The sequence below is a fragment of the Acartia tonsa genome, chromosome 1 (genome assembly GCF_053477335.1).
Source record: "Acartia tonsa isolate MP-2025a chromosome 1, ASM5347733v1, whole genome shotgun sequence".
Lineage (NCBI taxonomy): Eukaryota > Metazoa > Arthropoda > Copepoda > Calanoida > Acartiidae > Acartia > Acartia tonsa.
The window spans coordinates 44357289-44372753 of NC_137260.1; the positions used below are offsets into that span (position 1 = coordinate 44357289).

Genomic DNA, 15465 nt, shown 5'->3' on the forward strand with positions numbered 1-15465 from the left:
TTATTAAGGAAACTTGATCAAGTTATACTAAAGGGTGTGCAAAAAATGTGGACCTTTTTAAAAATCTAATTGCGCGGCGGTAGAAAAATACTACACATACCGTTAGAACTGCAATGAACTCTTATTTTTGGAAATATAGGAACTGTTCTTGTGCTACGTATAGTTAGGGAAATATACTTAGCACAGGAAACGTTCTTATATTTATAAAAATATGAGTTCATAGCAGTTCTAACGGAGTGGGTATTATTTTTCCACTATTAACACAAGCCACGCAATTAGAATTGTTTGCACACCTTTTATAATCCCAATATGGCGAACACATTAAATGTCTACCATTAATTAACAAGGATAACAACATCCATAAAAGCGAAGCACTGAAACGGTAGGACAAACGGACATTAACACTTATATGGTGTCAGAACTAAATAATCAGAGTATAAATGTATAAGAGTCGAAGCAAAATTGTAAGTAAATTTGTTGAAAAACTACTTTATACAGGATAATGTTTATTGACATACTTACATATTTAGGACTTGATTATAGAGTTGCTTCGCTTATAACATTATACTTTGTTGTCACAGGAATCAATTTACCAAAAATCAGATCAGTCGGATGATTAGATCACATAAAAATTTGTTGTTTAAAAAGTAAAAAAAAATCAACATGTTTAAAATGGACGTACGTAAATTTTGGTAATGATTATAGAGTTGCTACGCTTTCTAAATCGTACCTAACTACTAAAGGAATCACCATACAAAATTTGAAATCGATAGGACAAATCTAACATGCCTAAATCAACGAAAAAACCTATCCGTTACGGACGGACGGACCGACCCTAATTATAGAAAAGCTTCGCTTTTAATTAAAAAGTATCCTGAACAAAGTGGTAAATTATCTATATATAATTCTTATATAAAATGGAAATGAACGACAGACAAGATATATCTGACAACATTCATCTATTTAACTCTGTGACAAATATAGATCCTTTACATCACAATAAAAGAAGAAAATTCATTGAAGAAACTATGCTTTCCCTCAATTATCTAAGGAGCACTTAGTCCCAATCCCAGAAGACTTAGGGCTTTTTAAAAAGAGTTTTGAAATTTTAGTGATTCTCTACACACCTCCCAAAACCCATCCCTATGTGAGCACCTCTTTGTTTTAGCTGCTATTTATAAGCTGCAAAACATGGATATGACAGACGAACATTAACTCTTGTAGAGTGTTTGAACTAAATATACAAAATATAATAAATATATGAGTTTTGACAAAATTATACGTAAATTTGTTGCAAAACTTCTTAATGTTTAAGGACATACTGACATTTTTAGGACTTGGTTATAGAGATGCTTCGCTTATGATATTGTACCTAATTTAATAGGAATCAGTTCTCTGAAAATCAGATGAATATGATGGTTATATCACATGAAAAATTGTTGTTAAAAAGTAAAAAATCTACATGTTTAAAATGGACTTACGGACATTCTGGTAATGATGCTACACTTTCTAAATCGTACCTAACTACTAAATGAATCATCATGCAAAGTTTGAAATCGATAGAACAATTCTAACAAGCCAAATAAACGAAAAGAGCTAACCGTTACGGACGGACTGACGTACGGACCGACCCTAATTATAAAAAAGCTTAGCTTGTAAAAATGTTAAATTCGTGCAAGGCTCTGTAAAATACAAAGTAACATCCAGTGAAAATAAAACCGAAACAAACAAGAACGATTAAGTTCTTAAGTAGCGCAGAAATAAATTGCAAATAATATTCTAAAAATTTATATTTCAGAATAATTTTGTAAAATTAATAACCAAGTAAGGTCATAACAAGAATAGATTTAATAAAAAGCATACATAATTACAGATGTAGTAAGCTTTAAAGAACATGATCTACGTGTTAAAGAATAATGCATTTGAATTAAGTTTAGATAGTTTTTATAATGGATATAGAATATTCCTGAATATTATGACAGGTGAAAAATTATCGTCAATTTAGGTTGCTGGACATAATTTATTGGTCAGTTTGCTCATCCAGTAGGATGAAAGGTGATGGGGCGTTCGTTATTTTAGCCAGCTACAAGATTCATTTCATTAGAGTACATGATAATCTGGTGCAAGATCCAAGTAATATAAATCCATTGTTTTAATAAGTCTAGCCCGGCATGGCTTGATTTTAATCTTATTTCCACCTTACAAGCCAAGCCCAGAAAAATTCTTAACTTTCTAGTAGCAACGTTACTCTATACTTTATTCTTTTTTTGTGTGTGTGTTTGTAATGGACAAAGAAATAAATGAAATTTTTTATTAAATCAAAAAGAGCCGTATTCGTCAAGCGGCTGTTGCAAACACACAGATAGAGAAAAATATTTTGCTACTTTTATGAGAGAAATGTTGCTTCTATGACTTTTCATTTTAAATTCTTTCTATGAACCTTTCCGTTTGTATTTTTTTTTAATTCACAAAAATAACAATACAAATAAAGCTTTATATTAATGCTCTTTAATATCTTATTAAATATTTAATATCTTTATAATGTACTATGTAATTTAATTCATTCATCCTTGTTAAGAATGGTTTTAGAGATTCTAATTCAAAGACGTAGAAAAAAATTATGGCTTATTATTTTATGAACGCAAATGACAATTAGCTAAAATCAAAGTTTTTGTATATTGAGGATGTGTCTGTCCGTATGGCCATAACGTATGGTTGTGATCCTTAATTAAGGCATGTTACAACTATAAAGCAGATTTCCATAACAATAAGGTAAAATATTACGAAAGTAGCTGAACTCTACTATAGCTATTTCCAGAAAGTCGTCTAACAATTACGTTTATTAATATTTATGAAATTTTACTCAGACTTTTGATTTGTGTGAGCTCCGGTTTTTATGTAGGTATGTTGGTTACTTGTAGGAAATCCTACAAAGCACAACAATGGATCTATTATTGCTTGGATCTTACACCAGATTATCATGTACTCTATTAAAGTGAAATTAACGATCCCCCCATTCCCTCCCCCCCTTCTGGTTGAACGAATTGACAAATAAATGATGTCTATGTTGGTAACCTAAATTGACAAAAATATTTCCCCTGTTATAATATACAACATCTTAATAGTTTTAAAGATGCTACTGTGCTTAAAATTTATTGGCAAGACAGCAAGGAAATTTCATGGTAATAAATGTCTCAACAAAAAACAAACAAAAGTCTTTAATTACAATTTGTAAATAGACTGTATATTTCAAGTGACACTAACGTGAGGAGATGCCTTAGACCCCAAAATTTATATTTTTTACGGAGTTAAAGAATAGTAGAAACGTATTTAAAATCTACTTAATTTGAAAATATATGTAAAACTAGAGGCTACGATCCTAGATGCCTATAGGGACACTTTTTTATTTTGGATGTAAAAAAGAAAAAGAAAATTTTTTTCGGGGGCGGGGGTTAATGTTTTTCTAGGGGCGATTTTTCTTGGGAGGGTGGTGGAACCCTTCTTAAAAATGGTGATAAACCTTCTCAGGATCTATGAGAAGCTACTTTGTAAAGGAAAACCAAATCGGGCTAGCAGTTAACGAGATCCTTTGGTACACATACACAGAAAGACACATAGACACAGATATCCTTTTACTTTACTATAAGGATTTAAGTTGCTGAGCAATTTTATAAAGACTTTTCATATAAAACCTGTTCATTCTAAGTTTCACTTTCTTAAAAGGACTGTCCACAAGAAAAACAAAATTTAATTTTTAAAATCTAACCTGAAACTATTATTCTCTGTTCAATTTTAGGCATAATTTATTTTTGTAGCATTGCGATCAAAACCCTTTAAAAATTTTGACTTTCAATAATTAGATCCTCCCTCTCCTTTATTTGTGCTCCTTTAGTGCCTGTGAACTTTTAGCTCATATTTTTGCCGCTCTCGCTGCTGTACATCGCGGTACATCGCTTAAGAATACGTGCTCCCCTCCCCCTTGTTCAGAACGTAGATGGAGGCAGAGCAGAGTTTGTGAGCGATGTACCGCGATGTAAAGCGGCGAGATCGGCTAAAAAAAGCATAGATTGTGTGGCGGCGAGCACCGAAGTCTGCTGTTTCTGGCTGATTGGCCTATGTATTATTACACGTTTTTTTGCGTATGAGAATGAATAGGGCGCGGCGAAAAAAAAATTCTTTAAAGTATGTTTAGTTATAGCGGGAGTACAATAAGGCAGAGGACTAAATTTTCAAAGGGCTTTGATCGCGATGCCACAAAATAAAATATGCCTAAAACTGAACAGATAATAATAGTTTCAAGCTAGATTTTTGAAAATCTAAATTTGTTATTCTTGTGGACAGTCCTTTTAAATAGAAATGAACATTCTAAGTTTATAAAAAGGTGAAATTTATTTCTTACTTGTGCTATCCACACGATTACATCTGCACGGGGAATTACCAAAATATTTGAGTAGAAAACATAGATGTATGTATGTATATAATGTACATTGTACATACAAAAAGGGTTTCCTTCTAAGGAAAAACATAATTTATTGTTCATTTTACTGATTAAAAATGGTAGAAAGTATCAAGTAGCAAAATTTATTGCCTAATAAATGTAACTAGCGTCTCAGCCCTCAGCATCTAGGGAAAAAAATGACAATAAATACCCCTCAACCAAGAAAACTATCCTTAAAATGTAACTTTTGAAGTAAAGAAACATTTTGTTTTTCTACATGATGCAATTTTTGCAAGAAACCCTACTTAATACCGTATTCATAGGCGTGCATAGAGAAACTTCACATGGAGAGGTTTCCTATCAATAACCTCATACAGGTGAGGCTGCTGTCCATGACACTCTAACGTCAGGTTCAACAACCAAGGATAAATTAGGGTAGCTAAATCTCTCCTTGTTCATTCCAGGCATTCCCCCTGCTCTAACTATTAATGTAACGCACTTTACATAAAAGCAGTTGAAACCATTTTAAACGTCTTTGGTTATGACGCGATGTAAAGCGGAGATTCGAACCTATCACCTACCAGGCGCCGAGCAGATGTGCTACATGTTGCGTTAAAATTGCCAGTTTCACAGGGAGAATTGTATAAACCCTCTGATAATTTTGGGTAGGGAAATAGAAATTTGTAGGGAAATCTATTGGTAAAGACAAACGCAAGAATAGACAGACATCGTGTTACTTTGTACATGAGAATTCTTTTAAGTGATGCAATTATTGCAATTTTTCTTTGCATAAATTTTTGGTTTAGAATGGTACATTACAACCAGTGGCGCATGTACAGGGGGTGTTTAAGCTATAAAGGGAGGGCAGGGGAAGGCAGGACGTCACTGGTTATATTTTCATTGTTTCATGTGGATAACACAATTCTTACATGTCTAAATTAGATACAAGATCCTAATTGTAAAAAGAAGCTATTAACATTTTTTTCAAAAAAAATTTTCCCCAGAATGGTTTTCTTTCTACTTAACTTAGCTAGATTAAAACCAAAAATATAGTAAAAGCCTTAAAGTTAAGGGAAACCTTTTTTTGTTTTAAATAGAATCATTTAAAATTTTCGGGGATTTTTTGTAATGATGCAATTTTTACACTCTTATTTAACAATTTAGTTAATTTATTCAGTTTTTATTAGATAGAATCAAAGATATAATAAGACAAAATTTACATGGTAAATTCTTAATTTTTTACAAAACAAGTTTTAACACTATTTTTAGCGCTAATCAATATCAAATAAGTAGTTGAAAAATATTTAATAAAAAAATATAAATACTAATCTTTTTACTTCAAAATTATTATCTACTTACTAATATTAGAGATATCCTATAATTCAAAGTAGTAAGGTTTTTTTGTCTTTAGCTCAAGATCTCGGAAATTGCTGGTACGAATGGGTTGGTCTTTTGATGGTTTTAGGCTATTTTACTTCCCCTAGACGCTATGGGCGACAATTAGTAATCTAAATATTATTACTTGCATCAATTACACATTTGAAGAATTCTAGAGGAGTATCCTTATTAGCTACCTGCCCTGTGCCCTAATTTGAAGAATTCTAGAGGAGTATCCTTATTAGCTACCTGCCCTGTGCCCTAATTTGAAGAATTATAGAGAAGTATCCTTATTAGCTACCTGCCCTGTGCCCTAATTTGAAGAATTATAGAGAAGTATCCTTATTAGCTACCTGCCCTGTGCCCTAATTTGAAGAATTATAGAGGAGTATCCTTATTAGCTACCTGCCCTGTGCCCTAATTTGAAGAATTATAGAGGAGTATCCTTATTAGCTACCTGCCCTGTGCCCTAATGCTTTTTTACGGTCCCTATAACATTACAGAGACAGCAAAACACAAGAACGCAAAACAACTTACCCAGGGATCTAAGGGATAAGACAATGGAGCATTAATTGAAGTACACCCCTGATATGACAATCAAAATTACCCATCCGTAAATAATAATTATTGTTTGAAAAGTTTGAACGATGCTGGTATGTACCAACTAATCAAAATTAAAAAAAAAATCCCCCAAAGTTTTCAAGTCAACGAATAAGATAACGTTTTCATAAAACTTTGGGTACCAGAACAATTTTCAGTCCAATATCCCCCCCCCCCTCCCTGGCAAAAAAGCCCATCTATGATTGATAGAAGTGGTCGGGCGATGTAAGAGTGGAGTATTTTCTTAACCAAACATAGTGGTATTAGTATGGCCTGGGACAATGCTTAGCGAGCACGTTATATTACGCGCGGCCAGAAAAAAAAACTTGTTTTACAAGCTGTGTTTTAAGAAAAAGTTGTTTTTTTTTAGTTAAGGAATTTTGCAATTTTCAAGTGTTACTAAGTTAATTTTAGTGTTTTTATTTAAGTGTTTAATAATTATTTTTCAAATATTGTGAAAAAAAAATATTTAATTTTATTCAAAAGTTAGATTAAAGAAAAATGATAGTTAGATAATACATCATTATGACATTAAAATAAAATGATCATCTTTAAATTACAATATACCTTATGTCATGCATTTTTGATACTTTAAGTTTTAAAGATATGTCATTATTTAAATAACACAATTGGCACTATTTATTCAAATAAAAGTGATTCTTGCTGATAATCTACTAACATTATAATTGTAGTCTTGTGTTAATACGACAACATCTACCAAGGGCGTGCGGAAGGGGAATTCAAGTTCAACATACCCCATCAAAATGGTTATTAAGGAAACCTGTCATCCCTTTTAAAAGCCACTTTTAAGATTGTAGTCTCCTTGGAAACGCTGTGCACGCCACTGACAACTAAACAAAATTAAGGGTACTTTTTAAATTGTAATTGGTTAGTCCCCAACTAGTAGTGTCCAAACTTTTTAACCTATAATTTTGTTCTACAGACGGAGTAATTTTATTGATCATCATTGGATATGAATATTAATTTAATTCCATTATCTTATCCCCTAAGATCCCTGATATAACCTTATTTTCTCTATCCAGAGGGAGGTTAACACCCCCCTTCCACACGCCCTTGCTTTATGACTTATGTAGTTGTATTTCTATTTTTAAAAAGCCCACTAAGATTTTATTCTACTTACTCACAGAAAGTCCTATCTTTTTTTGATTATGCCCTAGCAGGGACCTAAAGGGATAAGACAATGGACGATAAATTGATATATTTATAATATATCCCCAATAATGATAAATAAAATTAACCCTCTCTTAGATTGAAAAATTTAGACACTACTAGTTAGGAACTAACCAATTAAAATCAATAAAAATACTCAAAGTTTTCTTTATCTACAGAAATGGTAATTTGGTGTTTCATCATTAGGGATGTATGTCAATTTATCGTCCATTGTCTTATACCTTGCAAAATTAAAAGCTTACTTTTATCTTATTGGGTTGAATTCGTGTGTAAAATATTTGACCTTATCCCTCCCTTTACGGCATCAAAATAGGCATTTAACTGGTTTTCTCGTATTCATTCGAATCCGGTGGATAGGAACCGGTTCTCATCCATACGAAAATTATGTCTAGCATCGTATTATATCCAGTTTTCTACGAATATAGAAATGTACAATCATAAGATTAAAACTAGTTTTTTTAGCCGGTGCCTTCGGCACCACGGGGCTAAAAAAACTAGTTTTAATCTTATAATTGTACATTCTATATCCGCGGAAAGCCGTTTATAATACCATACGAGAAATAACTATTCCTAGTATTTTCAAAATTCCTTATACATTTACATCTTAATACAAAGATAGGTCAATGAGATATAGGTTAATTATCTCAAAAGATTATTCAAATATTATTTTTTAATTATAAGAAATATTTAGATTTATACTTTAATATTGAATAATAATAATTTAACGCCCGTGGACCTATTACTGCGTACCGGTATTAAAAGACCGCAGAGTCATAAAAGCTCCAATTTTAAAAATAACAAGGAGGACATTATCCAAAAAAAGCGTAGTAAATCAGATATACCAACATTGAGAATAATAGAAGAACAAATTTTCAATATTATGCAGGAGCATGAAGAATACCTTTTGTGGATATCTATCCCAAATTTACTGATATACCAGTAGCATAATATGGACATACTAACAATTTTAGACTTGATTATAGAGATGCTATGATTATAACATTTTTCGTAGAGGATGTACGGAACCTAAGTATAGAGAAGCCTAGCTTTTAAAAAGATTACCAAAGCAATAAAGTAATAAACCCTTATAATTTGGTAATACTTTATATTTAGGGTTGGTCCATACGTTAGGCATGCAAGAATTACCCTGTCGATTTAGCTTGATGGTTCCTGTAACAGCAAGGTACAATTTAGAAAGTGTAGCAACTTTATAATGATTGCCAGAAATTCAATTATAAACATAATTATGTCTATTGAAGTATTTGAGTAGTTTTTGGATAGTCATATTATTAATGTTCGTTTGTCTCACCGTATAATTTGTCGTGCTTCGCTTTTATGGTGTTGTCATTATTGTTTTGTTTTTTTTTGTCTTGTAAATGCAAAGCTTTTTACATTTAGGGTATGTATGTCTGGCCTTCGGTAACGGATTGCACTAATACCATACGAGAATCAACTTAAGGATTTCAACCCTTTCACGGGGATTCCTGTAACATTGATGTATAATTTTGGAAGCATTAGCCAAACATCCATTAATAAAATCATGTTATTTTTTTTTTAAATGAAAACTTACTCTATAAACTTGATTTGATTCCTATAACTATATGGCATGTCCATTTCAACATAATTTATGCAATGATTTTTGCGAGACAATATGTAATGAAAGTACGTCTATTTCAAGCAAAGCCTGTATTTATGCAATATTATTGATGTATATCTGTTGCGAATTTATGTCCCTGCTTCTAAATAGGATTCAGTTTCTTTAGTTGTTCAAGTGTTGTCACTATATATTTTTACATGTTCGTATGTCCGTATGTACGGTGCGTTAAATTTAGGTTGTGACTTACATTTTTGTTGCTTTTACTTAAAATGCATGTTAATAAACGCCCCCACCCCCTCCTCTTTTTGATTTCTTAAATATATTGAAAAGAAGGGGGTTTTGGGTTTTTTCTTATGCTCAAGGCATAGCCCTTTTAAGATGACCTTAGCTACCTCCCCCCAAATCTTATTATCAATCTATTTTCAAAGAATGAGGGGGGTGTTTCAGTGGTCAACAAGGTGCTTTGTGTGAAATGTCCATATTTTTCAGATGACTAAATATGAAACGAATATTAAAAACTCCACCAAAGGTAAGCTTTGAATGATTCTTGATAAATTATCTAAAATTGCATTATATGTAGTTTTAATTTTTACCGCTAGGAGTCTCATTTTTAAGAAAAGATATTAATGAAATGACATATATGTTAAACAAAAAGATTATTGTAGAGAAACAATTATCTAAAAATTAATTTCAAAACTAAATTTTAATATTCTGTGTTGATGTCTAAGAATTTAATTGCAAGCCTAGTAAAAAAAGTTTTAATGCTTACTTGTTTTATCTATTTTAACTTGAATCAAACATCTATCACTTGAATCATTTATCTGTAGACGTTGATCTAGTTAATCAGCGTTAGTACTAATTTAATCCTTTACTTCCATGAAGTAAAGCGTCCAGAGAGAGAGGGGACTATGGGTTGTTTTAATAGATAGAAAATAAGGAAGATGATATTCAAAGAAGCGAAGAGTGTAAATTGTAAATTCAAAGATATATTCTACTCATTGCACTATTTCTTATAAATAGTTCCCAGGGAGTAAGGGAGGGGACAATGGGCAATTAATTCAATTTAAGAGGGTTCGCTGAAAAGCAATGAAAACCAGATTTGTCAAGAAAATTTTACCAAAATTGTAAAGGGATCATGGTAACCTAATTTAAAACAAAATTAGTTCTAAGAAAAAAATCATTTACTTTAAAATTAAATTATCAACACATCACAATGTAGTAAACATTTTGTAATTAATCACTAGAAAAATCTTGTTTAGAACTACCTCAACCCTTCTCATATATTTATAACTGACACGTAAATTCAAGCGGTTCTTAAATTGTTTAATACATAAATATCACAGTAGAGTTTCTATACATGAAATGACTTTTCTTGGGAAAAAATATTTGTTAAAACCAGCCATTAATAACAAATTTTTCTGTCTGTTTATTCAAAACTAGCTCAGCTGGGGCCGGGCATTGATGCGCAAGTACCCAAAGTCAGTTAGAAGCTGATGTATTCGTGCACATTCCCTTTAAGCCAGTACCAAAAGTCTGAGACTCCTAAAAATTGAATATTCGATCCATTGTCCCCTCCCTTACTCCCTGATAGTTCCTAAATATTTTGAAAAGTAAAGAATAAAATATTCCTGCAGAAAAAGAAAATGACGAAAGGGGTAGTTGCACGAAGTGCATTTAAACTTGAATTTAGTAAACTGCATATTTATTTCAGTTCAATAGTTTAAACTACATCTATAGGACATATATTTGAAAAAATTATAATTTTCTACCAGGTTCAAAATAACAATATTTGAAAATCATATTTTTGGGGTATGTTCAACATAATTGACTGACATTTTTGCACACAAAAAAACAGCAGGATGACTATTTTGTTGGTGCCAAATTGATTGTTATTTATTGCAATATAAAATTATATATGTTGGATGGTATTCTGGTAACTTATGCTTGTTACCAAATTTATTCAATGCACTTCATGCAACTATCCCTTTAGATAAACTGTATTACCCATAATTCTTAAGGAATAAGACAATAAATTTATGTAAACTCCCAATGATAAGCAAAATTAACAAAATTATTGGAAGAAAAAATTGGACAATGTCAGATTTTCACCATACAATAAAGATTTAATTAAAGTGCCCAAAGTTTAAGTTACAAAGGAAGGATTTTTATAGAACTTTGGGTACCAGTACAATTTACAGTCCAATGCCCTGTCCCTTCCTGTCATTGCCAGAAAATAACCGGCCTTCAAAAATATCCCTGACGTACAGAAGGACAAGCCCTAATTGTAAGATCTTTAATTTCTAAGTTTGCTTATAGATAATAACATGTTATTTTGGTTGGATATAGTATATACTTGGTTATTATGACAGTGAAAAATTGTTGTCAATTTAGATTGCTGACATTAACAACACTTATTGGTCTTTCAGTCATCCAGTAGGAGGTGTGGGGGGGGGGGGGTGGCGAATGGAATAAAGGGGGTGGATGGGAAATCCTTATTTTAGCCACCTACAAGTTTCACTTTTAGAGTATATGATAATCTGGTGTAAGATCCAAGAAATAATAAATCCATTTATTAAAAACTTTCATCAAAAAGTGAAAGCTGTTCTAGTTCTAGTCATGGAATTTTAGTGATAGGACATTGGTCGATAAATTAATGCAAATATCCAATGATTAAAAAAAATTTCCTTTTCTGAAGATATCAATTCTTAGCTGAACGAACCAATCAAAATGTAATAAAAGTGCCCAACAGATAATAAATCATGATTATTAAAAATTGGGTAAAAGAGCAATGTCCCTTACTCCCCAGTTTCTGGTAAAAACGAGAATAACCACATTAATTACTCAAAACAAAATGTAGGACAAACTCAGGCAGGAAGTGAGGTCATATTGGACTGTAAATTATACTGGTACCCAAAGTTTTGTTAATATTTGATCTTATTGGTTGGTTAAAACTAAAGGCGTTCAAACATTTCAACAAATAATTTTATTCTACAGAAAGGTTAATTTTCTTTATTATCAATTTATCATCCATATTTTTATCCCTTTGAATCCCTGTGGACAAATAATTTACAATAGTGCTTTGGTTAAGATCAAAATTAATGTTTTAAAAATGTTTGAAATAAAATAAAACAATGGACTTAAAATCATGATCTAAATAAAACATTCTCTACGTTGATAGCTGACAGATTAATCTTAATTCTGGCATAGATTTGCTTTCAATTACAAACATAGCAAACTTTTTATGAAGATATCAGGGAAAACAGGATATGTCAATGGAAAATGTTTTAAAATGCCTAAAAAGGATAATTATGCCAGGGATCTAAAAAGACAATGGCTGATAAAGAGGGAGGTCATTTTCTAGTAAATCCCGTAAAGGTGTGTGTTATAAGGCCTAAAAATAGTAGTAGAACGATAAGGTGCTCTATATATTTGTATTCCCTATTGAATAGAACAATAGGGAAATTTTTTTTTTTTTTTTTTGATAACTGTACCTGGAATTTCTTTTAAAAATACGAAATTTCTATCAAATGCTTTGTTTGGCTCAAACTGACAAAAATTTTAAAAAATATAATTATAATAATAATGTTTTCTATAGGTACAAGGTAAAGGTTAAGAACAATCTATACCATTAAACAAAGGAAGAAGCCATTCTTTACAGGTTGATTTATTCAAGGTGACAAAAATTAGTTTTATGTTTGTGGAATTTCATGTTTGTTTGCTTTGAAGTAGAAGGTTTCAATGTGCATTGTTTCATTTCAATTTCACTACAGCGAACAACTACATTTTAGAACATTTTTTTCTGTAAATTAAACTTTCATTATCAAAAAACTAACTTGTTTTTCAACTATATTTTGGCCAATCTTTATTATAAAAAAAAATATTCTGGCTTTAAAATAGGATTTGAAACTAAAAATTACATACTACACAACAAGCAAAGAAAGAATTTACGACTTAAAGAAACCTTGATGAAAAGAAAAGACAATTTATACATTTAGATAGTCCATATGACCCCATTTTTCATCAAACTTTATAAGGTATTTTTTTAGATATAAACCTTTAAAAGCAAGATTTTAACTACCTAATTAAGCAAGGGAATTAAACCTTAAAGAATATCTATTATTTATTCAATTATGGTTTTCAAATATGGTTTTAAATAAGTTCCAATAGTAAATGTTCAATAATCTATAGGAATATTTACAAATAAATAAGCCATGTATCTTTAATATCTGTTAAGAAAACCATGGTTGAAAACCATAGCTTTATATGAAGATGCATCTCGTAAGGTATATATAAAGTATCTTAGAATACAAATAAATTAAAATTACAAAATAAAGAAATAAAGATTATGATATCTAAATAAAAATGAAAGTAAGAAAATTAAACACTATAAAAGCCATTGACATGCAACCTCCACTTTGAATCTCTTACCTTCTTATATAGATTGTATATCTGAATGTTTTCAAAATTGTCTGTATGTAACTTGTTGTGTTGGTTTGTTTCACTAAGTCATTGTATTATTGATTTGTTAAAGTTTCATTTTAATGTTCACTGCTCGTACAACCTGTAAAGAATGGCTTCTTCCTTTGTTTAATGGTATAGATTGTTCTTTACCTTTACCTTGTCCCTATAGAAAACATTATTATTATAATTATATTTTTTTTTAATTTTTTTCAGTTTGAGCCAAACAAAGCGTTTGATAGAAATTTCTTATTTTTTAAAGATATTCCAGGTACGGTTATCAAAAAAAAAAAAATTTCCCTATTGTTCTATTCAATAGGGAATACAAATATATAGAGCACCTTATCGTTCTACTACTATTTTTAGGCCTTATAACACACACCTTTACGGAATTTACTAGAAAATGACCTCCCTCTTGATGTACATCATCAATGATGATACAAAAAATTACCCCTACACTCAACTTAATGAACTAACTAATCAGTATTAAATAAAAGTCACCAAAGTTGTTAATACAACGAATATGAAAATAATATTATAAACTTTGGGTACAAGTGTAATAAATAGCCCATTGTCTCCTCCCTCCTTGTAATTATTACCAAAAGAAGCGCAGCAACAAATCTTGGATAAAATTGAGGTAGCGGGACAATGTGTCTAAAAAATCAGCCATGTGACGTGATAAAAATGAGGGAGATGAGAGGAGAAGTGGGAAGAAAACCCTAAAACAGAGATGGATAATCCCTCATTTTTATGACGTCACATGGCTGATTTTTGAGACACTTTGTCCCGCTACAAATCAAGCAAAGTAAATTGTTACCTTATGTAAAAAACTTAGTTTATTCGCAATCCTTATATAAAAGTGACTGGATGTCTGTCTGTGTGTGTACCTGTTTGTAGATAAAGAATGCAAGCACTAGACCGACACTGTCTTCTTTACAGTGAAGCTTATTAGAGGTTCAGGGAAGGTTCATATTATCTTCTATTTATCTATTAATATATCCCTGATTCGCATTGTGATACCCTAAGGCAGAAAATAGCAAAGAAAAGATATCTTCCTCATTTATCATAATTTAGACTTGGGTTTGGCTACAGCAATTTATTATGCTTTCATTTACATTTAAACAGACATATGTCTATTTGAAATCAATCCAATATATCTTTGACGATGGAAATTTGAAACTCACGGGTCAATATTTCTCAAATATTCCCCCTATTTTCGAACTGTCCAAAGTCGTTTATAATAATTAGGGAAAGGGTTGAATTTGGACATGAAACATAAATATTAAAATCTTTTCTAAATTTTTACGATCCTGAAAGTTAATATTTACTGATATTTTCCAATAAATTTTTTCGTTCCGTCAAAATTTGGAAAAATAGCCAATATGGCTGTCTAGAAAGAACACGAAACCTCTACACCTAATATTTTCTCAGTGTTTTTTTTTACTTTTTATACAATTTTTTTTTAAAAATTAAATATTGATGAGTTTTTTATTTTTATAGAATGAATTATAAAAAAAATAATATTGGTTGATTGGTTTTTGCGATATCAGAACTCAGAACCATATCAGTTTTACTTTTAAACAATTCAATAAATATGAAAACTTTAAAAATTAAATATTGATGAGTTTTTTTTATTTTTTTAGAATGAATTATAAAAAAATAATATTGGTTGATTGGTTTTTGCGATATCAGAACCATATCAGTTTTACTTGTAAACAATTCAATAAATATGAAAACTTAGATATAAAATTTGTATAATAGATAAGACTTTTAAATAATTTATTCTCCCCTTTCTTTATTCCAA

The 15465-nt window shown here is 30.8% G+C and overlaps 1 protein-coding gene across 1 annotated transcript in view; it reads left to right on the plus strand.

The window, feature by feature from the left end:
- Positions 1 to 9579: 9579 nt before the first annotated feature.
- LOC145321221 (uncharacterized) overlaps positions 9580 to 15465 on the plus strand; it is a 57481-nt gene continuing 51595 nt past the window's right edge. Inside the window, exon 1 of the mRNA XM_080162863.1 lies at positions 9580 to 9732. Coding sequence (XP_080018989.1) covers positions 9703 to 9732 — 30 coding nt within the window. The 5' untranslated portion in view covers positions 9580 to 9702. The remainder of the gene's footprint in view (positions 9733 to 15465) is intronic.